The sequence below is a fragment of the Rhinatrema bivittatum genome, chromosome 5 (genome assembly GCF_901001135.1).
Source record: "Rhinatrema bivittatum chromosome 5, aRhiBiv1.1, whole genome shotgun sequence".
In the NCBI taxonomy this organism is placed as follows: Eukaryota; Metazoa; Chordata; class Amphibia; order Gymnophiona; family Rhinatrematidae; genus Rhinatrema; species Rhinatrema bivittatum.
Genome location: NC_042619.1, coordinates 294,950,022 through 294,975,996, shown reverse-complemented (window position 1 = coordinate 294,975,996; position 25,975 = coordinate 294,950,022). Strand labels below are relative to the sequence as shown.

Here is a 25,975-nt window from a genome sequence, read left to right as displayed (position 1 = left end):
GGATCAGGAGACCCGCAGGGAGATACGGACGATTCCAATGATCTGCAGGGGTCCCCAGGAGACCCCTCTGGAATGGATCCGCTGCAGGATTTGCCAGATCTGGTTGAGGACCCAGAGGAGGTCCCTATTGCTGAGAGGGATTATCCCAAGGTGGTATGCTTCTTTCGCAGAGAGGAGCTCTGGTCACTGATTCCACAGGTTCTTAAGGAACTTGGAATCAAGATGACTCAGGAGGAGTCTAATTTGGAAGGAGCAGATCCCGTACTGGACGGCCTATGGGGTTGTTGCGCTGGAGGTGGACCCTTGGCCCGAAGTGGGGTTGACGCAACCCATAGAGCAAGCCCTACGGGTCCCCACCGTCGAGAGGTGGAGCTGACTAGTAGACGTAGGCCAACTGGAGCTTCGCCAATACCAGCCCTTGCACCCCACAGGTTGAGCCCTTGGGTGCCAGGGCCGGCTGGTCTTAGGCGGGCCTCCGTGTGAGGTGCAAGGGTTGCTGGGAACCAGCAGAGGTATCAAGGGACTGACGTAGGTCCGGACAAGGCAGGGATCCAGAGACCCAGGCACCAACAGATACAGAGTGGAGACAGAAGGTTCCCAAGTAAAAGAGGCTGAAGCCAAGAGGCCAGGTCCAAGTAGATACCAAAGGCATAGTCAAGTCAAGCTGAGGTCAGGTCAGGTGGCTGAGCAAGACAAGGTACTGAGATGGAGCAAAGCTAGGGTCATGCCAGAGTAACAGTCAAAAGTAGCAAGGGTCAAAGCTAGAGAAGCAATCCTGAGCGTGCTCCAACGTAGCAAGGGTCTAAGCCGGAGAAGCAATCCTGAGTGTGGTCCAACGTAGCAAGGGTCAAAGCCAGAGAAGCAATCCTGAGCGTGGTCCAACGTAGCAAGGGTCAAAGCCAGAGAAGCAATCCTGAGCGTGGTCCAACATAGCAAGGGCCAAAGCCAAAGAATCAGTCCAGCGAAACAAGGAAAGGACCAAGGTACTAGTCAGGAGCAGGAACCAGGAACGGAGTCAGGATCAGGAACCAGGAACGAAGTCAGGATCAGGAACCAGGATCGATGGACAACGAACACATGAACAAATGTTGAGACCTGTTGCCATGGCTAGGAACTAATGGGGGAGCCCTGCCTTATATACCAGGGACCGATGAGGTCATCATCCAGGGCCGTGGCCTAGTTTCCCGCCGTGGTCCCTTTAAAGGAACAGGAGGCACACATGTGCACGCGTAAGCCAGGGCCCACAGGAGGCCGGATGGCAAGGAGGTCCATGGAGGAGTCTGGAACAGCCGACAAGGCAGTAGGTGCTCGGGAGCTTAGGGAGCGCGTAGGATACGCGCGTACCCCCCAAAAACCTACCCCAAAGCCCCGTTGCGCGCGCCGCTGAGCCTATTTTGCATAGGCTCAGCGGCGCGCGCAAGCCCCGGGACGCGCGTACCTTTGGATAGCACTTATATCGGCCCAACAAAAACTGTCTTAGCTTGCAAGGAATCCTTTTATTCTCCAGGAACTAGAGATCTTCACTGCATCGATGAGGCAAACTATTTTAATATTTCACCATTACCTGGGGGAGAAAGGACCAATCTATAGAGCGGCTTTAGAATTGCTAATATCACACCAGTCTACAGTAGAAGTCTCCTAATTATAAATTTAGCATGGAGGCCATTTACAAATATAATACTGAACCATCATTGCTGCTATTCATAGTTACTTTTCCTTTTTTTTTATGTCTCTTTACTCATTTCTACATGCCCTGGATATTTAAGACAACTGAACATTGAGTAAGTATATTTTATATACATATATATATATGCCGATGTATATTGTTCAAATAGAAAAAATATATAGGTCATACAAAATCTTAAAAAGACAGCCAGGAAGGATCCCTGAAGGAGTGGATGTGACAGGAGGAATTATAGATGTAAAAATAATTTCACCTTAATAAGTGTTATTTATAGAATACAATGCAAAATAAATTAACTACCTCTGAGAGCTTACAACCTTTGTTTAACCATATTAATGTTAAAGCAACACTATCAAGGTTGTTAAATTGGGTGTGTTAGGAGGACCCTTGACTGAATTGGTTTCCTCAGCCTATAATATATAATTATATTTTAGGTTAATTAATGTGTGATTATCAACCTTATTTTATATTTATTTTTTAGAAATCTAGACATCATTTTCTCGTTCCCTGGTGGAGAAACTGCTAAAGGATTTTTCCTGGTCTCACTTCTGGTTGAGATAGCAGCTGCTCCAGGAATCAAGGTAGGGTCCAGAGTGCTATATAAGTTTGCATTATGTGCACTCAGTGGCATGGATGGAGCTCAATGGTGCTGGACAGAGATGAATGAGATTAAATGATCATTATTGATCATCTGCTGTCACTATTATTACCTGGGATCTAATTATCAGTAGCAAATGATCTTACAGTAAAAGATACTGATATAGTACCACAAGCTTAAAGCCCTTGATTTGGAAGGAATCTAGATTCTCTGCAGGCTATCAAAACATAAAAATTATGCAAAGGTCTTGTACATGACCTTTTAAAACTACAGAGTCTTCATATCTCCAGAAGGTACCATTGTTGTCTGGATGCTCATTTCAAGATCTATGGAAAATTCCTAGTGTAGCGCCCTCTCAAGTATTATGCTGCCAAGGGAAAGGGGCTGCACCAGAAGAATAACCCCCACCTGCACCTGAGGGTATGAGTGTCAGTGGGGGGTGCAGGTTACGTTAGCGCCTCTGGGTCAGATAATCCAAATGCCCCGATCCTCTCTTTTATGGGTCCCTGTGGTTCTCACCCCACTCCTGGGAACAGGGTACAGTGCAGAAAATCACCACTCTACTGTAAACATTCAATTCTTTTACTATTAACAGGTAAGTTGAATGATGCTTACAGAAATGATAAAGCAAAAGAAAGGAAAATAATTATTAATAGCACGAGACAACAAGAATAACAGTCACGAAATGATCATGACCATGAATTATCCATAGCAGTCTGTTGATTTGCCTGCTTAGACTGCACTCTGGGAAAACTTTGGGGTAGATTTTAAGATGTGAGTGTGCTACCCAGCGCGCACACATGTACACCTGTCGAAAACGCGCATCCAATCGCGGGTTAACAGTGCGCTCCGCAACAGCACATTCTTCTCTTACTATATTACTGTTAGGGGGCCATAATCCAACTGCCTGTGTTGATGCAAACTCCATGGGTTTTTGCACCAATAATCAAGTCAAAATTATGCAGATAGTTTTGCTTTGATTATTGCCCCTAGAAAGATTATTAGCACAGATTTGCACCTGCTTTCTCTGTGAGTAATTTTTCTATCAGAAACAACACGTAGTTTTGATTATACAAACTATGGCCTGGATTTATCAAAATGCGGTAAATATCACTTGCGATGGTAATAGGGAGTTTATCGCAATTTGCGCTAATACCTATGCGAAGAGCTAAGTTACCGCAAATTGCGATCATTTTTTCGCACTTTGAGATAAGTGCCAGAATGTGGTATTTCCTACATACAACCACTAGGGAGACCATGTTTACTACCGGGGAGGGAGAGAGAGAGAGAGAGAGAAAACGCGCGTCCAATCGCGGGTTTCGATGCACTAGCTTTACCCCTTATTCAGTAAGGGGTAATAGCGCGTCAAAAACGCACGTCCAACCCCCCCAAACCTAATAGCACCCGCAACATGCAAATGCATGTTGATGGCCCTATTAGGTATTCCCACGCGATTCAGAAAGCAAAATGTGCAGCCAAGCCGCACTTTTTACTTTCAGAAATTAGCGCCTACCCAAAGGTAGGCGTTAATTTCTCCGGGCACCCGAAAGTGCACAGAAAAGCAGTAAAACTGCTTTTCTGTGCACCCTCCAAATTAATATCATGGCAATATTAAGTCAGAGGTCCCGAAAGTTAAAAAAAAGTTAAAAAAAAAAAAATTGAAATCAGCCCGCGGCTTGAAAACCGGATGCTCAATTTTGCCAGCATCCGGTTTCCGAACCCATGGCTGTCAGCGGGCTCGAGAACCGATGCCGGCAAAATTGAACGTCGGCTGTCAAACCCGCTGACAGTCGCCGCTCCTGTCTAAAAAGAGGCTCTAGGGATGCTCTAGTGTCCCTAGCGCCTCTTTTTACCGCGGGCCCTAATTTAAATATTTTTATTTACTGTATCGCGCGCACAGGACACTGGACACAGGACACCCACGTCTTTTACTGTATCGGCCCGATAGTAAGAGAAGAATGTGCTGTTGCTTTAAAAATTACATAAACCATCAACAATATTGTTTTGTGTTATTTCTCATCCCAAACTACACAAAAAAATAACCATTTTGTTTTGCATTGTTTTAGTGTAAGTTGTTAGTATAGTACACATGTGGTAAAATGACGGCATGTGCTAAAACAAAATAAATGAATGAAAAGGTACACAAGAAAATGAAATGATAGAAATGTCATACATCTGAAATGTCAATACAAAAAAATCAAACCCTCTTAAATAATTCCTGAAATGAACAATTATTTACGGAAAAGGTTGGTGGTTTTATATCAGGTTAACACTGTTACCACCAGATAATCAGAACCATTGTGCAACTCTGATCATTAACCGCCAACCTCCTTCCAACTATAAAATACAAGCCGTAAAGCCCGTTAAAACGGGCTACATCCCTCTGTCTCTCACCTCCCCCTCATTCTCTCTCCCCTCACTCTTCACCACCCCCCTCCCCCACCCACTCCTCTCCACCCTCCCTCTCCTCTCACTCAGTACCCCCTCTCCCTCACTCCCTCCCACTCAGTCCCCCTCTCCCTCCCTCCCACTCAGTCCCTCCCTTCACCCACCTCCATTTCCTCCCGGCGCCGTAAGCGCGACTTCCCGCAACCCTCACCCGGCTCCATTGACTCCTCCCGCTCCTGCCGGCAGATCTCGGGGGGGGGGTGTCACTCCCGCGCGCGTGGCAGTGACCCCCGCGAGATCTGCCGGCAGATCTGGGGAGGAGAAGTAGCGGCACCGCGCGCGCGCGGCGCCGCTGCTTCTCCTCCCGCTCCTGCCGGCAGATCTCGGGGGGGCGCGGGAGTGACACCCTCTCCCCCCCGAGATCTGCCGGCAGATCTGGGGAGGAGAAGCAGCGGCACCGCGCGCGCGCGGCGCCGCTGCTTCTCCTCCCGCTCCTGCGGCCCCACCGCCATTTTTTTTTTCTGATCGACGTCCTTGCCCGCACATGCGCAGTAGAGCTGTGCTCTACTGCGCATTTGCGGGCCGTCGGTCACAGGCCATTTATAAGGTAGATTCTTTTGAAAAAAAAAATTTTGTAAGTTTTTTTAAGCACTTAAAAACAATGTATGCTACACTAACAATTGAAATGAATCCATGTGTATAGTTATTTATTTAGACATTTTATGTACTGTCGTTCCATGTATAGATCACAATGGTTTACAAAGTGACATTCATAGTTATAACTCAACTGACAAACAAACCCCAGGATTCATCAAAATGCTATAACTTTTGCATGAATAACACCTGTGATAAACAAAGGGTTAATCTTAGGGTAATTTTAGAATTATTACAACATGCATTAAATTTATTGTACCCATGATGTTTTTTACTTAGCAGCTGAGAGAGAGAGAGGCTGAGAGAGTGAGGAGACTCTTTACAAGCCTCTTATAGTACTCTATTATTTATATAATAGGAGGATTATCTACTAACTCGAGGTGAGGTTTGTTGGGTTTGTGGCATATTGTGGACTCTTGGTCGAAGTGGAGATGACTCCTCCTATGGGGAGGGGCCCCGTGGGGAACCACAACGATTGGCTAGACTCTTAGTAAGCAGACACTGAGGAAAGAAAGCTTTATTATACTGCTGTTGAAGAGTTGAATCTTTGCCCAAGGAACGGACAGTACTGTAGTCCAGTGATAACACAGTAAACTCAGACAGTCTCTGTAGTAGATGGTGTCACCCAGATGTAGCAAAGGTGCGGCAGTGTTCTGCAGCACGGGATAAAGCCGAGCACCTGAAGGGTGGAATGAAGAGAGCTGGAGTGTAGTGATACAGAGTAGCAGTGCTGATAACTTCCTTCAATAGTTGAATAAAGAGAGAGACCCGAGGTCCATGATGCAGGATATCCAGCGTAGAGTAGGCTCTTGAGGAGCGAGTACCTAGGAGCGTTGAGGGTTCCTGAAAGAAAGCAGGGGGAACCCCCAAGGAGCAAGTGTCCTTAAGGTTAGGCAGAATAGCCCTGGAGGAGCAGGTACCCAGGGCTGCTGTAGGAGCGAGATACCCCAGAGGGTAATGAGGAATCCAAGCGAGCAGCTTAGAAGTGGTCAGAGTAGCAAAACCGAAGTCCTTGCTAACTCGTTCAATCGGAGCGGAGCTGAGGTTTAAATACCCAGAGGTACTGACGTCATGCGGTGGGGCCACCCCCGAGGTTCCTGCCATGACATATTCAAGAATGTAGGCAGCATGCGCGAGCGTGCCCTAGGAGGCCTCGGTAAAAGCATGGCGGTCTGGGATGCCCATGCTGGCTTGGAGATGCTGAGGGTTTCGGCAAACAGCAGCAAAGGCAGCCAATCTTCCAATGGAGGAGGAAAAGGGTAAAAGAGAGGTGAGGAAGAGCGGTCACAGCCATCTGCGACCGACGGACGCAACAAAGTTTTGGTGGTGGACTAGGCTTTTGAGCTAGTTTTACATTCACAGACAGATGCACGAACAGCACAATACACATCAGTGAAGATTTTATATGATTTTTAATGAGGAAAGATACACAAAGATGAGATTTTTACAATGTACTTTCGCCCTAGCTTGATGCACGCTCTACCTGGGTACTATCATGCTAGGGCAAGAGAACATTGTAGAAATCTCATTTTTGTGTATCTTTCCTCATTCCAAATCACATCAAATCTTCACTGATGTGTACTGTGCTGTTCGTAAGTCTGCCTGTGCATGTAAAACTGGCCCCAAAACCCTAGACCACCACCAAAACCTCACCTAGAGTTACTAGATTACCCTCCTATAGTGGTATAAATAGATGACTAAAAGGTGTACCATATCAGAGCCCCTTTCTCTCTCTTACTCTCTACTCTCCACTCTCTACCCTCCCCTGCCCAAAACAGAATTTGCACAAAATCCCACTTCAGGGATAATACACAGCTACCACAAGTCATAACAGAAGGAAAAAAATATATAGTTATTTCCAGCATTATTACCTACAATAGCATGTATAACAGATGCAGTGTGCCATTAGCCACAGCATTACCACATTTCATCTTCATTTATTCCTCCCCAAATCCACCCACCTGAATACATTTTGTAAATTTGCCTACACAGCACACACTGCAATAAATAACATATGCGTTATAGCAATATTGCTGGCATTAGGGCCCTAACGCAATTTGATGAATGACCCTGAAAGATTGGTTACGGAGGTGGTATTCATAGGCAGGCATTAATATCTAGTGAAATTTTTCTAGTGCATATTAAAATAGATCTAGTTCATATGGCAAAGAGTACGGATAATTAAAATGAAATGATAGTTTTAGACTGAAATACCAGATGTTGGGGTTGTGCGTTTGGGCTTTCCTCCTCCATAAAAAATCAGCGGGAGGAAGTTTGAGACTCACTTTGCCATTGGGTCGCTAGCCCCACCCCCTTTGACCTGATGCCATCGACCCACTCCTACCCCCTCTCATGTCATCTGTTGAGACCATTTATCTTTGCTGGGAAGAGCCGCTACTGTGGCTCTTCCGTTTATCTTCGCTAGGAAGAGCCACTACTGCGGCTGTGAGACTGAAAGACCAAGTGGTCTTGGGGTTGTGCGTTTGGGCTTTCCTCTTCCATAAAAAATCAGTGGGAGGAGGTTTGAGACTCACTTTGCCATCGGATTGCTAGCCACACCCCCTTGACCTGACTCCATTGACCCATGCCTGCCACCTCTCACTTTATCTCTTGGGACCATTTATCTTCACTGGGAAGAGCCGCTACTGCGGTGAGACTGAAAGACTGAGTAGTCTTGGGGTTGAGCATTTGGGCTTTCCTCCTCCATAAAAAATCAGCGGGAGGAGGTTTGAGACTCACTTTTACAGCTAGTCGCTAGCCCTGACCCCTTGACCTGATATCATCAACTAACGCCTACCTCCTCTAACGTCATCTGTTGAGATCATTTATCTTCACTGGGAAGAGCCACTACTGCGGCTTGCCACTGCGGCAAGCTGAAGAGGTGAGCCAAAGAGGGTTGCTTCTTAGGGGAACTCTTTGGGATTATAATGAGATGAGATTATGGGGTAGGGGTCAATATAATCAAAGGGGAGGCCGCAGGAGAAAAGGGAGGGGGCTCATTCCTATTGATAAGAGATGTTTGGTAAATATAAGTTGTGGTAGTGGATTTAATATTAATGTTTTGGACAAATCTGAATTTGGAAGGAGGCCTTTAAGTGCCGCATTGATTAACACTTGCTCAGTTTGTAAAAATTGGCTTTCATTTCATGATATTATCCTAGAGGGTTATTTTGATATTTTATTTATAACAGACACATGGTTTTCAAAGAGTTCAGGGGTCTTTAAAACTCAAATTTGTCCAAATGGATATGACATGGCGATAGTCAAGGAAAAAGGGGAGGGGGAGTAGCTGTTCTATTCCATTGAAGGTTATATTCACTGACCAAATTCCTGGTTCAGAGAGTATCACTTTCAAATTGGAATTGTTTGAACCTGTAGTTTTTTCTCTTTGGAATTGTCCCCCAGATTTTGTTGCGGCTCATGGGGAATAGGTTACAGAAAACGTGTTGGTCTTAGCTACTAAACATTCACATTTAGTAATTTTAGGGGATTTCAATTTGCATAAAGATCTTTTATCTGGTTTTAAATTCTCAGAATTTCTAGATGTTTTATATGTAGCGAGTTTATAGCAAATTGTAATAGGAGCTACTCATTTAAAGGGTCGTTTATTAGATCTGATTTTTGGTTCCTCCGAAATTCTGCTTAACGAAGATCTGGGATTTAATGGGAATAAAGAACTGCCCTGGACAGATCACTTTTTGATTTTTAGCTTTTCACTCTCAAGGAAAATAGATAGGATAAGACAGGATGTGGTCAAGTTTCCTGTAAATGGGGAAAAATTGATCCTACTATGTTTTATGCTTCAGTGAATGCGATGAATGTGTAGAGCTTTGTTGGGAGGGAGAGGATGACAAAGATGTTGATTCCTTATTTCAGGGATTGGTTGACTTGTTACAACAGGCAATGGGCAAGGAAGGGGTGGAAATTAAGAAAGAGAAATTAAATGGGAGGCTTGGGATTTCTCCATGGTTTACCACAGACCTAGCTGATCTTAAAAGAAAGTGTCGTCGTTTTGAGAGAAAATGGCATAGAAATTTTAGTTTAGAAGACAGAAAGATTTGGCAAAACGCTGATTCTATGTATTTTAAAGCAATTGTCGTAGCAATAAAAAAGATTTTATATGAATAAAATCTCTCTGGTGGCCTATGAGTCTAAAGTTATTTATAACACAGCGAAGACAATAGTTGAGAAACCATGGAAAGATTTGTTTGAGGATATTCCAGATTGCCACTTTTTCGCTAAATTTTTTAAAGAAAAGATAGACTTTTTGGTGAGTCAATTGGATGGAGGGGATTTATATTCCAAAGATCTTTGGATGGACATAGCTGATGATGATGATACCAGGATTAAATTAGTCAAATTTGAGACTCTTTCCCTTTTGGAAGTAAAGCAACTGGTTTCTCGGATTATCTCCTCTAATTTTCACTCTGACACTTGTCCAGTTTGGCTGCTTAAAGCATGTTCAGACAAGGTTCTGTCTTGTTTGCAGAAAGTGATTAATAAATTGCTATCCTTGGGTGTTGTCCCAGCTCAGTGTAAGACAGCATTAGTTTCCCCTTTGTTGAATGATGAAAAGTTGGACCTGAAATTATGTAGTAATTAAAGATCGATCTTGAATTTACCATTTGAGGCTAAAGTCCTGGAAAAAGCTGTAACAAAAAAGATTTCAGATTTTTAAAAATCAGCTGAACTTTTAGATTCAGCCCAGGCTGGTTTCAGAAGAGGTTCTAGTATGGAAACCTTCTTGGTTTCTTTGTTTGATGATGCTCTTCCGTTAATAGATAAAGGAGAAAGGGCATTTTTGGTTTTGCATTTGATATGGTAAACAACCAACTTTTTTTGAGACATTGGTGGTTTTGTTTTGAAGTGGTTGGGAAATTTTTTGACAGGGAGAAACAAGTAGTATTTTTTCAGGATAACATTTCTGTTGCAACTGAGGTGGAAGTTGGGGTACCACAGGGCGCCTCATCTCACCGATACTGTTTAATATTTTTATGAGCATTATCAGTGAGATTATTCAGAAAGCTGGGTATCGTCCATATATTTATGTAGATGATATCCAGATCCTTGTGCCCTTGGGACCAAATAAGGAAGCTGATTATGAGCAATTGTTATCCTGTCTGGATTCAGAGAAATAATGAGTCTCAGGTAGTAAATTGATACTGAACCCTAAGAAAATGGAAATTCTGTTTTTGGAAATAATAAATGTGATTACCCATTGAAGTCGATGGATGTGGAGATTTTTCCAAAGGGGACGGTTAAATCTCTTGGAGTACATTTAGATTCATCTTTGAATTTAGAAAAACATGTTTCTTTATTGGTGAGGAAATGTTATTTGAGAATCAAATAACAAATTAAACAAATTAGACCATTCTTGGATGTGATGATATTGAGATCTGCAGTTTTCACTTTAGTTCTATCATACATCGATTATTGCAATGCTTTATTCTTGGGATTGTCTGTTAGAATTATCCGAAAGCTGCAGGTTATTCAGAATATGGTGATTTGCATAGTAACTGGAAGTTCCAGGAGAACCCCCACAGAGCCGCTACTACTGGAATTGTTATGTCTGTCGATCGTAGACCGCTGCGACCGCGAGTACTCACTTCTTGCACCATTGTCCTGCCCTCCCCGGGGCTGCTTGCAGCGCAGGCCTGCCTACACCGCCACGTTCCTCAGGAATCCTCACGGCGGCATGGATGCCGCTACTTCGACGTCGGGCCTTCCTAGGCATGCGCAGGCATCACAGGTACTGCCTTTGAAGCCTCTTCGGCAGGAACCTCAGGGTGACCCTGTTTGATGATGTCATTGGACTCCTATATTTAAGCTCCACCTTTGCCCCCAGCTAGCCGACTTGGCAACAAGTTCTGTACAAGTCCTCAACTCCTGCCTTGTGTTCCTGAGATGTTGCTACGTGCCTTGCTCCTGGACCCTGTCTGGCACTCACTCCTTGGGGGTCAGTGTGCGCTCCTACAAGGACTTGCTCCTCTGGCCTACTCTGCTCCTCGGGCTGGCTCTGCGTCTCCTGGGTCCTGTTCTTCATTGGCTCCTGCTACTCAGGTCTCCCTTGGAACACTGCGGCAACCTGTGAGTTCCTCGGCTAGCCTTCCCCGCTCCTCGGGGTTGCGCCTGTGTTCTAGCAAGACTGTCTGCGCTCTCCCACTCCTTGGGCCATGCTTAGTACTCAAGAGACTACCTACAGCCTCCCCGCTCCACGGGGCTGTGCTACTGCCTATTCAACGACTGTCAGCTGGCCCGCTCCTCGGGCCTGCTTCTCTATTACACTGCTGACATTCCTCCGCTCTCCGGGTTCCTGCCTACGTCAGCAGCTGAGACTGGCCCCAGGCTTTCCTGCCTTGTGGGTTGGCCTGCGCCTCCTAATTTACGCCCACTATGCTGCAGCTCCGACCCTCGGGGCTGTCCTCCTAGAGAACATTTTGCACAGCTATTCCTGCGCCTACCGCTCCGCAGTCCGCCTGGCACCTCTTTCTTCAGGGTCTCACTCCAGGAACCACCAACTGCGGGGATTATCTCCTGGTCCCTGGGGCCTCTCCACCACTGTGCCCAGAGCTCCCCGCTGTGCTGGTACCTCACCTCCTGACGGTGCGGACCTGTGGGGCTCCTCCCCACAGACTGCTACAACTCGCACCTCGGGCCAAGGGTCCATATACCCACAAACCTTAACAGAATTACATTGGTTATCGGTGAGATCTAGGTGTAAGTTTAGAGAATTTGACTTTGGCTTTTAAAACCTTGAAAGGAATTGGTTCACAACAATTGAAAAATCATCTTAGTTAGTATAGACCTAGTAGAAGTTTAAGGTCCCAGAAAGGCTGTTTTGTAAGGGTTCAGGTTATCAAAATGTTCCAGCATGCCCTTCTGAAGGCAAGATCATTCACTGGAATGATTCCCAATCTCTGGAACAACTTACCGCTTAAGTTGAGAGAAGAGGTAGATCTTGTGAAATTCAAGAAAGTTTTAAAAACCTGCTTGATGAATTAAATTGTTTAGTAAATAGAAGGTCCTGGTAGAAAGAAATTTAAAAATTTGCCCAAAAGTATTGAGGATATTATTATGTATTTTGATCCTATGTGTGTGTAATTCTATATATTATGTTTTGAATTATGTTGTGAATTGCTTAGGAAGATATTTTCTGTTAGGCGATAAATAAATGATTTATATAAATAAATAAATAAATAAATAAATAAATCTTAGTCCAGACTTTCAAGTGGTATCAATAAAACAAAAATGTTCTTAAATCCACGGTATCAAACAATGATTACACACAATCTTACTGCACTCCTAATGAGGCCACATTTCAGACGATGTCTTTCGTCAAGGGATGTTGCTCTTCTTCATGCTGTGCTGGCAAATGATATGTCTCCATTACCTGAAATGATCATAAACTGGTTGGGCTTTAAATGGTGCCCATTTCTTATATATAAAACACATGTGACCTGGAATAAACCAGTAGGACTTCAAATACTTTCTAACCCAACCGAAATGAATTGGAAGCTAAAGATGTCCGATCATATTAATACACAAAAATATGATAAAAAATATGGTCAAACAAGATGTCAAAAAAGGAAAAATAAATCAGAAGTAAAAAAAAAAAATCCAGATATCATTTAAAACATTGCAGCACCGATGTCCAGTCTAAATCCTAATTCATGCCCAATGGAGCCACTGTATTAAATGTGTAAATCTAGAAATCCTCTCAATAATTGAGGTGTGATGCTATGCCATTTCCCCCAGATAGTAACTGGTGCTTGTTCGATGACAGTCCATTTCAGACAATCAAAAGTTTGTTCCAATCCAACACAATGCTGTACCAAAGGTGAGCTTAACATAGTTGTTTTTAAATGAGATTTGTGTTCCATCAAAAATGGATCGAGATGTGCGACCCACATATTGTTTCAAATGGAATGTCATGGAACAAGCACCAGTTGTTACTATCTGAGGGGGTGACATAGTATCTCGCCTCAACTATCGCGAGGCTTTCTGGATTTACACACTTAATACAGTGGTTCCATCGGGCATGAATGAAGATGTAGACTGGACAACATTGCTGACATTTTTTAGATGGCTCTGAATTTTTTTGATATCTTTTGATTTATTTTTCTTTCCTTGACATCTTTTTGACCAATTTTTTGCCATATTTGTGTGTGTTAATATGATTGGACTTCTTTAGCTTCCACTTCACTTCAATTGGGTTAGAAAGTATTTTAAATCCTATTGGTTTATTCCAGGTCACATGGGTTATATATAAAAATGGATGCCATTTAAAGCCCATCCAGTGTATGATCGGCTCAAGTAGTGGAGACGTCATTTGCAGGCACAGCATGAGAAGAGCAACATCTCCTGACTAAAGACATCGTCTAAAATGTGGCCAAATTGGAGGGCGGTGAGATTGTGTAAAATCATTGTTTGATGCCATGGATTTAAGAACATTTTTATTTTGTTGGTACCCCATGAAAGTCTGGATGTTTAAGTACATTATTAACCAAGCTTTCTCATAACATCAGCCTGCGGAATTTCCCTTCAAATGATCCCTTCTTTAGTAACCCACTAGAGAACTATATAGGTCATCTCTAGTACTCCCTAGAACCCCCCAAAGAATTCTCAGGTCAACTACGAATCCTTGGCAATCTAAAATCAAAATCCAGCCCATACCCTTCACCTGTTTTTCTAGCCTACATTAGGCTCCGTTTCATTTACTTTTGTTGTTAACCCCATATATCTGTATCCAAGTTCTATCGACCTGTTCATTGTAAGACATGTACTTGTCATTGTTATTGTTTAGAATGTAAACCGAATTGATCAGTAATTCTGTTATTGGAAAGTCGGTATATAAAAATGCTAAATAAATACATTATACACATGGATTCATTTCAGTTGTTAGTGTAGCATACACTGGGGTTGATTTTAAGACCCGCTCGCGTGTTCATATGTGCATGGTTCCCGGTGCACACACATGGATGTGGCTATTTTTTTGTTCGATTACTTACTGCTGGTGCTATCCTGGCCCGACCCCCACCCCGCTTCTCCCCACCCAGAACATGCCCCCTGGCCAGCCCCTTTTCAGAGGCCTGGCACTTCGGTGCATATCGGGGGTTAGGCACGTGGCCGGGCCCTTCTGAAAATGCATGCAGCGCCAAGAGGGCCTGGCCACGCGTGTAACCCCTGAAATTCACGCGCACAGGACTTTCAAAATTTACTTGACTGTTTTTAAGTGCTTAAAAAATGTTTTTCAAAAAAATGTTTTCAAAAGAATATTATGTAGTTGGAAGGAGGTTGGTGGTTAATGATTAGAAATGCACAATGGCTCTGATTGCCTGGTGCCTGGCAGTAACCAGTGTTAACCTGATTGGAAACTACCAACCTTTTCCATAAATAATTTTTAAAAAATTGTTTTTTTTTATTTTTTTTAATTTTGTCCATTTCAGGAATTATTTAAGAAGGTATGATTATTATTTTTTTTTTTTGCATTGACATTTCGGAGCTGCATCATCTCATGGTTAGTTTTTCATTTCGATAAATCTGAAATGGCATGCAGATGGAAAACAAAATTTTTTCTATGCACACTCCTATAATAAATAATAGGGATGTGAATCGTTTTTTGATGATTTAAAACAATCGTCAGATATATTTTAAATCGTCAAAAATCGTTAGAGCCGCGATACAATAATAATTCCCCCGATTTATCGTCAAAAAATCGTAAATCGCGGGAGATCGCGCCTGGCCCCCCCCCCCCACTGGACCCCAGGTAATTTAAAACATTTTGGGGGGGTTCGGGAGGGTGGGGGATTTAAAGGGTCGGGGTCGGTTTTAGGGTTGTTTTGCTGTGCCGATTTTCCTGCCCTCCCCCGATTTACGATTTGTAATGATTTTTAAAAAAACCCAAACATGACGATCAGATTTCCCTCCCCCCCCCCAGCCAAAATCGATCATTAAGACGATCGATCACACGATTCACATCCCTAATAAATAACATCAGAGACAGATCAAAATTCTCAAATTGAGAACAGATGGTCATTATAAATTGTCATTCATATAGAATGCACTAAAGTGTCTTGAATGTGTGATTCTATGTATTATTTTGAAGGCTATTCCAAAGATTATTAGTGCCATGCTGCATCAAGACATGTCTTCTCTGGAAAATGCACTACAAGATGTGACCTCATCTATCTTCAAGATGCTGGACGTCTTTAAACTAATTCATGGTACAAATTCCTGTTTTATATTCAATTTATGATATATCACCATGACTTGTTTTATATTTAATTTATGTGTATATCACCATGACAAATCATATCACCATTTTGCTTGTCAGATATAAAAAAAAATAGGAAAATATAATTTTTTTCCCTTAAACTAGGCAAACTGAGCTTGCCTAAAGAGTGGCAAACAAGGCTGCCTTAACTACTTCAGGATCCCTGGGATTTTAGATTTAATTCCAAGCTGAAGATGAGTTACAATCAGGTGTAGTAGGTGGGTCCCTACTGAGAGCTTATCATCTGTTTGTATCTGAAGTGGTGGAGGATTAAGTGACTTGCCCAAGTTCACAAGAAGCATCAATGGAAGAACTGAACTCAGGCTTCCCTGCTTCTCAGCCCACTGCTCTAACCACTAGACTATTACTGACCATCACCCTCCCTTTCCTCCCTGACCCCAGTGCTTTCCTTCTTCCCTCAAAACCTGCCCTCCCCCCTGGTTAATCTGATGCTGCCAGTCTGCTCCTGCAGCTTTCTTCCTTTGCGCCGGCTGACTGGAGGGCAGTTGCGTGCTGCCTTCTCATTGGAGATGAAATCTGCAACAGAGTGAGCACCCCTGGAAGTAGAGAGAATGAGCACTGATCAAAGTTAACTTGAAGAGTGGTCGAAGGTTTGGTAGCTAGAATTCAATGTCAAACAGTGCAGAATCATGCATTTGGGGTGCAATAATCCAAAGGAGCTGTATGTGATGGGGGGCAAAAGACTATTGTGCATGGACTGGGAGAGAGGCTTTGGGGTGATAGTGTCTGATGATCTGAAGGTAGCAGCTAAGGCCAGAGGGATGGTGGACTGCATAGAGAGATGCATAACCAGCAGGAAAAAGAAGTGATAATGCCATCACACAACTCTTTGGTGAGGCCTCACCTGGAGTACTGTGTTCAATTTTGGAGCCTGTATCTCAATGTTAGAACGCACTTGCTGCGGTCATCCCGGCGCCCTGCTAGCTCCTCTACTCCTGACGCTCCCTCGGCGTGGCTCATTTCTTCCGGCCCTGGCCGACATAGACGGCAGCTCCTCCACGCTGCCAGGGCCGTCCCGAAGCCTCCCCGTGCACAGGACGCCGCCAGCACGGCCTGCCCTTGGCTTCCCCTTAGACGCGTGCGCGCGCACCTGCGGGAGGTTCTTAAAGGGCCCGCGGCAGGAAATTGCCGCTGGCCCTCCCGGATGACGTCAGGATTCAGCTAGTATATATACCTGTAGCCAGACATCCCTTTGACGACTTGGCTACAGGTCTGCTCCTTGAGCTTCGGTTGTTCCAGACTCTGTTTCTTGTTCCACCTTCCTGCTCCTGCTTCCGCTTCCGCCTTCCAGTCCCGGATCCTGCTCCCTGCTCCTCCCTGGTCATCTTCCTCCATTTGGATTTCCTTCTGACACTTGACCTCGGACTGGCATCGGATCTCCCTTTGGCTCTTGACCTCGGACCAGTATTTGGACCCTCTTCAAGCCTTCTAACCAGTAACTGGTGATCCTCTTCTCCTGCTGCCTTACATCTCCTCAGGGACCCACCTAAGTCCATCCGGTCCCGGCACCCAAAGGCTCAACCCGCGAGGAACGGGATTGGTAGTGGTGAAGCTCCAGCCGGCCCCTGTCTTCGTCACCTTTGCCTCCTGTCGCTGGTAACCTGCTGTAGGTCCACCTCCCAGGTAGTGTCAATCCCGACACAGGCCAAGGGTCCACACTCCCACCAGGGTCATAACACTCAAAAACGATAGCGACAGGATGGGAGTGGTCCAGAGAACAGCAACCAAAATGGGGGGGGGGGGGGGGGATCTGCACCAAAAGACTTAAGAGGTGAGACTGGAAGACCTAAATATGTATACCCTGGAGAAGAGGAGAGACAGGCAAAATATGATACAGACTTTTAAATATCTTAAAAGAATAAATGCACAAGAATCAAACCTTTTCCCAAAGAAAAGATCCTGGAGAGCTAAGGGTCATGATCTGAAACTCCAAGGGGGTAGATTCAGGAACAATGTTAGCAAATATTTCTTCTTGGAAAGGGTGGTGGATGATTGGAACGCCCTCCCGGAAGAGGTGGTAAAGACAAGAACAGTAACAGAATTCAAAAGGGTGTGGGATAAACACAGAGGATCCCTAATGGCTAGAGGATGGAAATGAAGAAAACGGATAATCTTTGTTAATTTTAGGTGTAACATTTCTGCATGAGGGAAACCTGCACAGAGCAGTAGTTACTACAGAAGGGACAGAGGGTAACCTGCACAGAGCAGCAGCAGTTACTACCCACAAAAATGTGCTGGGCAGACTGGATGAACCAGTGGGCTTTTATCTGCCATCATATACTTTGTTACTACATTGTGCTACTATATGGGCCAGTATGCACTCACCTCTGCCTTCTTCTGGCCCATGCAGACTGACACAAGGCGGTATTAAGAATCTTGCACTATGGGCAGGACTGGTGCAATGGTACTAGGCATCCAAGATCAGTGGTTCCCAAATCTGTTCTGGAGGATCCCTGGCCATTCAGATTTTCAGAATATATGCAATAAATGTATATGAGATAGATTTGCATTCACTGACTCCATTGCATTGACGAGTGAGGTTATGAAATTTGCGGATGATACAAAATTATTCAGAGTAGTTAAATCACAAGCGGATTGTGATACATTACAGGAGGACCTTGCAAGACTGGAAGATTGGGCATCCAAATGGCAGATGAAATTTAATGTGGACAAGTGCAAGGTGATGCATATAGGGAAAAATTACCCTTGCTGTAGTTACACAATGTTAGGTTCCATATTAGGAGCTACCATCCAGGAAAAAGATCTAGGCATCATAGTGGACTGGATAATACTTTAAAATCATCGGCCCAGTGTACTGCAGCAGTCAAAAAAGCAAAACAGAATGTTGGGAATTATTAGGAAGGGAATGGTGAATAAAACGGAAGATGTCATAATGCCTCTATATCGCTCCATGGTGAGACTGCACCTTGAATACTGTGTACAATTCTGGTCACCACATCAGAGAGAATGTTGCCACTTTTGATGTGTTCTGCTTGCTTCTATCCCCACGAGTTTTGGGCTTCAGCCCCTCCACGCAACCTAAATGGCAAAACACGGTCCGTGTCAGGGGACCGAAATCTGCTGCACTTTTGAATAAAAGATAGAATTGCTTGGCAACATTCTCTGTGACTGAACTTTGGCGTTGATTGATTTTTCAAGGATACTAACATTTTCTAGTGCTATACTGTGGTTATTTGGTTTGCTGCTTATCTGGCTACTTAGCACTCAATATTGGCCTCCCCACTTTTAAGTATTAAATTGATATATATATATATATTTTTCAGAAATCATGTCACAGAGAATGATGAATGTGACATCGGGATTTTTGTGGGTAGAATGCACAAAGAAAAATCAAGAAATAACCTAAATTCATAAATGCAAAAAAAAAAAAAAATCATACTGTATTGGTTAATCTTTGAAATGGCTTGCTGGAAAATAGGAAGTTTAATAAGAACATAAGATATGCCATATTGGGTCAGACCAAGGGTCCATCAAGCCCAGTATCCAGTGGCCAATCCAAGTCACAAGTACTTGGCAAGTACCCAAACATTAAATAAATCTCAAGCTACTATTGCTTACTAATTAATAGCAGTTTATGGATTTCTCCTCTAGGAACTTATCCAAACTGTTTTTAAATCCAGTTACATTAACTGCTGTAACCACATCCTTTGGCAGTGAATTCCAGAGCTTAACTGTGCGCTGAGTGAAACAGAATTTTCTCCAGTTTGTTTTGAATGAACTACTTGCTAACTTCAAGGAGTGCCCTCTAATTCTTATATTGTCTGAGAGAGTTAATAACCGATTTACATTAACCTGTTCAAGTCCTTTCATGATTTTGTAGACCTCTATCATATCCCCCTTCAGCCATCTCTTCTCCAATTTGAACAGCCCTAACTTCCTTAGCCTTTCCCTTACTAATTACCATAGAAAAAATATAAGTTCTCTTGTCACCTCAGTAATGACACAAACTCCGTCCATTACCAGATACTGTGGGGTAGATTTTAAAAGAAGCGCACGCGGCCTACATGTGCGCGCGCTACCCGGCACAATTGTGCACCTTGCACGCGCCGAGCTGCGCTGCCTTCCCCCGTTCCCTTCCCCCTAGCCTAACCTTCCCTCCCCTTCCCCTAACCTTCCCCCCCTAACCCCCCCTGTCCTTTGTTTTACCTTTTGCGCCTACCTCCGGCCCCACCCCGGACCGCCCGTCCCCGCCCCACCCCCAGACCACCCCTTTTGTAAAGCCCTGGGGCTTTACGCTCGTCGTCGCTGGGCCTTTTCAAAATAGGCGCGGTGCGCGTAACCTTTTGAAAATCCGGCCCTTTGTGAGGTAACACAAAAGCCTACAAAAAACTTCTCTCATAACCAGGGATCCTAGTCTCCCAGGATCCCATGGCTCTAGAAAAGGCCACAAAATGTAGCTTTTCCTGTAGAAGTGGCCACTTCCCACGGAATTCCCTTAGGATGATGGGGACCCAGCCGGAGTGAAATCCTGCCGCAAAATCCCAGTCTAATGACACCGTGACCCAGTGCTTACTTCCAGGTTTGAGGCATTATCAATGGTATCAGCGGGCTCCAGACACAGCCATGTGCAAGACCAGCAAGAGGAGCGGGAGCCAGCGAACTGCTACTTCTGGTCTCTCCGGCCAGCCCTACTACAGCAGCAGGATCTTCGGCTTCTCTTCCCTGCCACTGTGCCTGAAGAGCCCTAACTCACAGTGCTACAGTGAAGCCTCCTCTAGGTCCTCTGCTCTGCCTGCTATCTCTTTGACCACCGCATAGGGAGTCAGCTAGCAGACCTCTGGTTCTCCATGCCAGAATAACTTGACATGTTGGTTGCCCGTGGGTAATGGGGAGTGTGTGTGTGTGTGTGGGGAAGGGGGGGGGGGGAGAAAGTGTATGGGGAGGGAGTGACTGTGTGTGTGTGTGTGTGTGGGGGGGGGGAGAAAGTGTATGGGGAGGGAGTGACTGTGTGTGTGTGTGGAGAGTGCACACTCTCTACTTTGCTCTTCTCTGTCCCCCTCCTCCTTCCTTCCCCTCCCCTTCACCTCACCTTCCTGCTACTCTCACCCTCCCTCACCTGTTCTGGCACTTCCCTCTCTCTCTCTTCTCACTTCACTTCACTCACCTCTCCCTTCCCCTTCCCTCCCAGCTCAAGCTCAGTCCTAGGAACCTCACTTGCTCTTCTGCTGCCACTGCTCCTCTCTCTCTAGCGCTAGAGGAGCTTGGGAAACATCACCAGCCTTTCTGCTGCACTGCTGCTCATTTTCTGTTCTTGGGCTGGTGGGGCCTGGGAACTCTGGACATGAGAGCATAATACTGCTGTAGGTGCTACCGCAATCATTGGCTCTGTGATGCTGATGATGCCGATTCTCCCTCTCTGCTTTCAGCCCATCCCACTGCTCCGAGTGAGGATATTAAGTGTGCACATGAGCAGACACACCACTATGCTTAAGTGGAGCCCATAATATTTTTATTATATAGGAAGGAAAAAAAAATCACATTATTTGAATTGCAAATATATGTAAAATTATGCGCATTTGTCATATAATTGCCACAGAGGTTTGAAAAATCTGCTTCCGAATTTGGTAACACTTCCCGCAGAATCTTGAAAAATTTGCTACAGGAAACCGGGGGCTCTGCTCAGAACCCATATAACATACCCGCTATATCAAATCAGCACTAACTTCCCAAACTCACACAGCAGCAATCCTATTAAAAAGGCAGTCTGGTAAATATTCCATTGGGCCCTAAAACACCAATACACCTCCTTCTGGGAAAACAGAACAAGATGGACTGCTACAGACCCCTACACAGACTCTACCTGCTGGCATAGCACAGAATAAATGACCACATCTTACCTATATCTGCCTCCTATTTTGCCAGATTCAATCTGAAATATGAATAGGTGGAGCCAATAAGACTACAGGACCCTTGTACATTCAGACTTCAGATTGAAGCTGGCAGAGGGGGTGGGGGAGAGGACTGTGCCAACTTGGCATAGAAGCACAGGGCCCCTTACACTTAACATGGATTCCCGTTTAATATTATCATCTATTTCTTTAATAAGCCTACCTACCCAGTCTTGATCCACAAAGCCCCAAGGCACGTGCCTACTCTGGGAAATCCGGCCTTGCTGCTAAGTCTGAGGTAGACTAGGAGAGTGGAAGGATATTTTTCCAAGGCAAATAAATGCAACTCTTTTACAGATTACGTAAACCCAGAAGCTTTTTTCAATACGCTGCGCATCTACTTGTCTGGGTAAGTCTCATTTCTCACTTCCTCTTTTTTTTTTTGGTTCATTTTTAACTTGACAGGATGTAAATATGAAGAGGAGGAAATGAAGAAATAGATGATTCTTTTTCATTCAGTTTTATCTCTAACCTGCTTTTTTCCAGAGAAGCCAAAGCACTTTATACAATATACAGTATAGAACGTGCAATCAGTAAACTACATAAAATATCATAATATCTTACAACAAATGCCCTACAAAAGCAAAAAAAATCCCCCACAGCTTTCCCACTCTCCCCCCTCCCACACACATAGAAGGGCTGAGAAACAACTAAACCACCCAATCCAAACCCCAAAATACTACCATGTCAAGTGAAAGGAGACAGACCCTCAGCAACAACAGAGGGCCCCAAACACTGTATAAACAGATAGAAACTGCTCTACCTGTCACTGAGCTTATAGTTTAATTAGGATAACATGGCGCCTACTGTCACATGCAAATTAACACTACCTCTTGGGATATATTGTATGTGTTGGTGCTAATTGGGGAACTGTGGTTATCAGAGGAAAGGCAATCTTTTCCAGGCATTACTCCGAGTTTGGTGACAGTATGTTACTTCACATGCCTCTCTTTTATGGAGTCATTAGCCTTGCCTTGCACAGTACTAGCTTTAAGAATTCTCCTAAAAGCCCTAACAGCTCTGTGTGTGCCTTTTAGCTTGGATAAAGCCCATATACAAAAATAATTTCTGGCACTGTTGTAATCTTTTGTGGAGCAATTACTGCACAGGAGAGCCAGCTGGGTGCCTAAATTGCTGTGCATGAGGGACCTGGGTTTGATTCTTGACACTTGTCTTCCGCCCCCTGGATTGCTGAGGTCACAGCCCTAAAACCAAACCCATAGGCATTTTGCACTGGTGACAGTGGCCAGATTTCAGGTTCCAGTGCATGGCTCCCAGGGAGAGCACTGTTCCTGCAGTGACTGAACTAAACTGAGAGGGGTTATAAAATGCGGGAAGAAACTCACAGTAGTTGCTATTGAAGGCTCATAGCTCCGCATCCCAATTCTGGTTCCAATAGAGCTGGCGACCCAAAGGAGTAAGAAGAACTCCCCCTCTCCCTCCAAAAAAAAGAAATACTATTGCATGGGAGCAGAAACTGAAAGTGTTAATGAAAAACCATAAAGCAGTTGCAAATGCAAACAATTCTGAGCGATTTTGCAGGATTTCTTTTTTGATTCCTTTTGCACTTATTGTGAGCAATACGTGCTTTAAATTTGGCTTTATTTTTTCCTTGTCCTTTTCTTACAGTTTTAGCTGTAGTTTGGCAGCATTTTCTATTTTCATTTTTTCTCAAAAAAATGTTTTTGTTTGTTGAAAATGTTTGTTTGCTTTATGCTGAAAATTAGATTTGACCAAGCAAACAATTGGCAATAGAAATGCTTATTTTGGGGATACTAATTGACACTCTTTGATCCAGGACTTTAATTCAAGCACCCGCTTTATCCCTTTTGTTTATCAAGACAAGTTCAAATTCTAGTTTAGATTTTTGTTTTTCGTCTTCTGTATCACCCCAAATACTTAAATTACCCCAACTGTGATGATTTCAAGAAAGATAGACGTGAAGAACAAATGTTATCCTCCAACCAAATTAACTCCGTGACTCTAGGGGAACTTTACCTCCCTAATGGCTAAAAGTTGGAAATGAAGAAAAGGGTTCAAGGGGGTAACATGTTTAGAGCGGCAGTTACTACCTTAACAGAAATGGGGGGGGGGGGGGTAACCTGCATATAGCGGCAGTTACTACCTTAACAGAAACATGGGGGTAACCTGCATAGAGCGGCAGTTACTACCTTAACAGAAACGGGGGGGAGGGGGTAACCTGCATAAAGCGGCAGTTACTACCCTTAACAGAAGCATGGGGGTAACCTGCATAAAGCGGCAGTTACTACCCTTAACAGAAGCATGGGGGTAACCTGCATATAGCGGCAGTTACTACCTTAACAGAAACGGGGGGTAACCTGCATAAAGCGGCAGTTACTACCCTTAACAGAAGCATGGGGGTAACCTGCATAGAGCGGCAGTTACTACCTTAACAGAAACATGGGGTAACCTGTACAGAGCGGCAGTTACTACCTTAACAGAAACATGGGGGGGTAACCTGCACAGAGCAGCAGTTACTACCTTAACAGAAACATGGGGGGGTAACCTGCACAGAGTGACAGTTACTACCCTTAACAGAAACATGGTGGGGTTAAAGGTGGGGTTAAAGGTAGTAACTGCACAGAGCGGCAGTTACTACCTTTAACAGAAGCATGGGGGTAACCTGCACAGAGCGGCAGTTATTACCTTTACAGAAATATGGGGGTAACCTGCACAGAGCAGCAGTTACTACCCTTAACAGGAGTATGGGGGCAACCTGCATAGAGTGGCAGTTACTACCCTTATCAGAAGCATGGGGGTAACATGCACAGAGCGGCAGTTACTACCTTTAATAGTAACATAAGGGTAACCTGCACGAAGCAGTGGTTACTACCATTAAGAAACTCACTGGGCAGTCTGGGTGGCTCACTTGCTCTTTTTCTGCCATCAATACCATGTTACTATGTTGCTTCCTGACTTTGCTATGCTATAGGGAAGAGTTTCGCTAGGAAGATGCAATGGAGAGTGCATTTTCCTCACTATGATGTAAGACAGTTATAAATGGCGGATAATATTTATTGCAATATGATAAAACCAGGTAAGTGTAATTGCACTCTTAAATAATGCAGAGTGTATATCTTGCTTTTTTTTTTTTTTTTAATTCTTTAGCTGGAAGGGTAACCCACTGATGGAAGGAGGTCTGTTGTATGAAGGGGTGTGGAAGACGCCTCGGGAATTTTCAGGGGGAAGTGCAGGACAGAGCAGCACTCTCCAGTGCTTTGACGTGTTGCTGGGAATCCACTCTGACCCTGAAAATGGTAAGTGAGGAACAGATGGAATGCAGGTGTATGTTAGCAGAATGTGAATGCATCAGTGTCATAGGCTTTTGCCTGAGGTGGGACGATGCAGAGTTATGCAGCAATTACACACCTTTTCCCTGTGTTGCGGTTCTAGGTTCTGCTGCCGCATACCTCCAGAGTCTGAGGGATTACATGCCTGCCTCTCACCGGGCCTTCATCCAAGCCATAGCTTCTGGGCCATCTCTCCGCCACTTTGTTCTGGCAGGGGGAGACAGCAGCCTGAAGAAAGCCTTTAACAGCTGTGTGTGTGCACTAGCAGCTCTGAGGGACTACCACATCCAAGTTGTCACCAGGTATATCACAATACCCGCAGGCAAGCGGAAACGTGAGGGCTGTTTATTCCACAGTGCCGTACTGACGCTAGCAGAGAAAGGCACAGGGGGCACACGATTCATGTGCTTGCTAAAAACCATCAGAAATGCAACAAAAAAAGCCCAGCTACTGGATGTTGAGGCACTGTAAATGCAAATCATACCATGCATGGAGCTCCCCTGATCTCCTTCCGACTTTTGTACAGCTTCACTGTGACAATTAAATGTATCTGACATGTAATCCAGTTTCACTGAGTTACAGCTACACTACAGTATGCATGGCATATTACCATATTGTTGGACCAGGAAGCTTGACTGTACTGCCAAGTCATTCATCCAAGAATGGCTGTGTGTATTAAGTACTGGATTGTGGAAGGTATTGGGATGTTGTAAGAATGAAAGGTGCATGTATTACCACCAACTGGGATAAGAGGGTCAGAAGATGATATTTCACAGATTTAACCTTAACTGCACCACAACCAGTCCAGTGACTTTTTTTCTTGCAGGGGTGGGAAGTCAAGAGAGTTGAGGCAGGATAGGGAGTAGTTTGGAAAAACAGTACTCAAACCCTTTTTTTACTCTCTTGCTCTTGAATCACTGTAGATTTTGACATAGGATAATTTGATAAGCATGCTTAAGGACTAATGTCTGCATGTAGAAAGCATACACAAGACTTTAGCCAGACTTTTCTGTCAATAAACAGGCTGGATTAGCCATGATATGTGGTGATGTCATCCAGTGGCACCGGATGAACTTGTCTCTCCAAGCTAGTAAAGCTTTGAGCTCTACTGAACATGTGTAACAACTCCCATGCGGA

General features: G+C 44.3%; 1 protein-coding gene across 1 annotated transcript in view; it reads left to right on the top strand.

The window, feature by feature from the left end:
• Nucleotides 1-25,714, top strand: part of IDO1 (indoleamine 2,3-dioxygenase 1) — a 36,138-nt gene extending 10,424 nt beyond the window's left edge. Inside the window, exons 5-10 of the mRNA XM_029603273.1 lie at nt 1,767-1,781; nt 2,166-2,265; nt 15,430-15,547; nt 21,825-21,876; nt 24,657-24,805; nt 24,942-25,714. Coding sequence (XP_029459133.1) covers nt 1,767-1,781; nt 2,166-2,265; nt 15,430-15,547; nt 21,825-21,876; nt 24,657-24,805; nt 24,942-25,309 — 802 coding nt within the window. The 3' untranslated portion in view covers nt 25,310-25,714. The remainder of the gene's footprint in view (nt 1-1,766; nt 1,782-2,165; nt 2,266-15,429; nt 15,548-21,824; nt 21,877-24,656; nt 24,806-24,941) is intronic.
• Nucleotides 25,715-25,975: the final 261 nt, after the last annotated feature.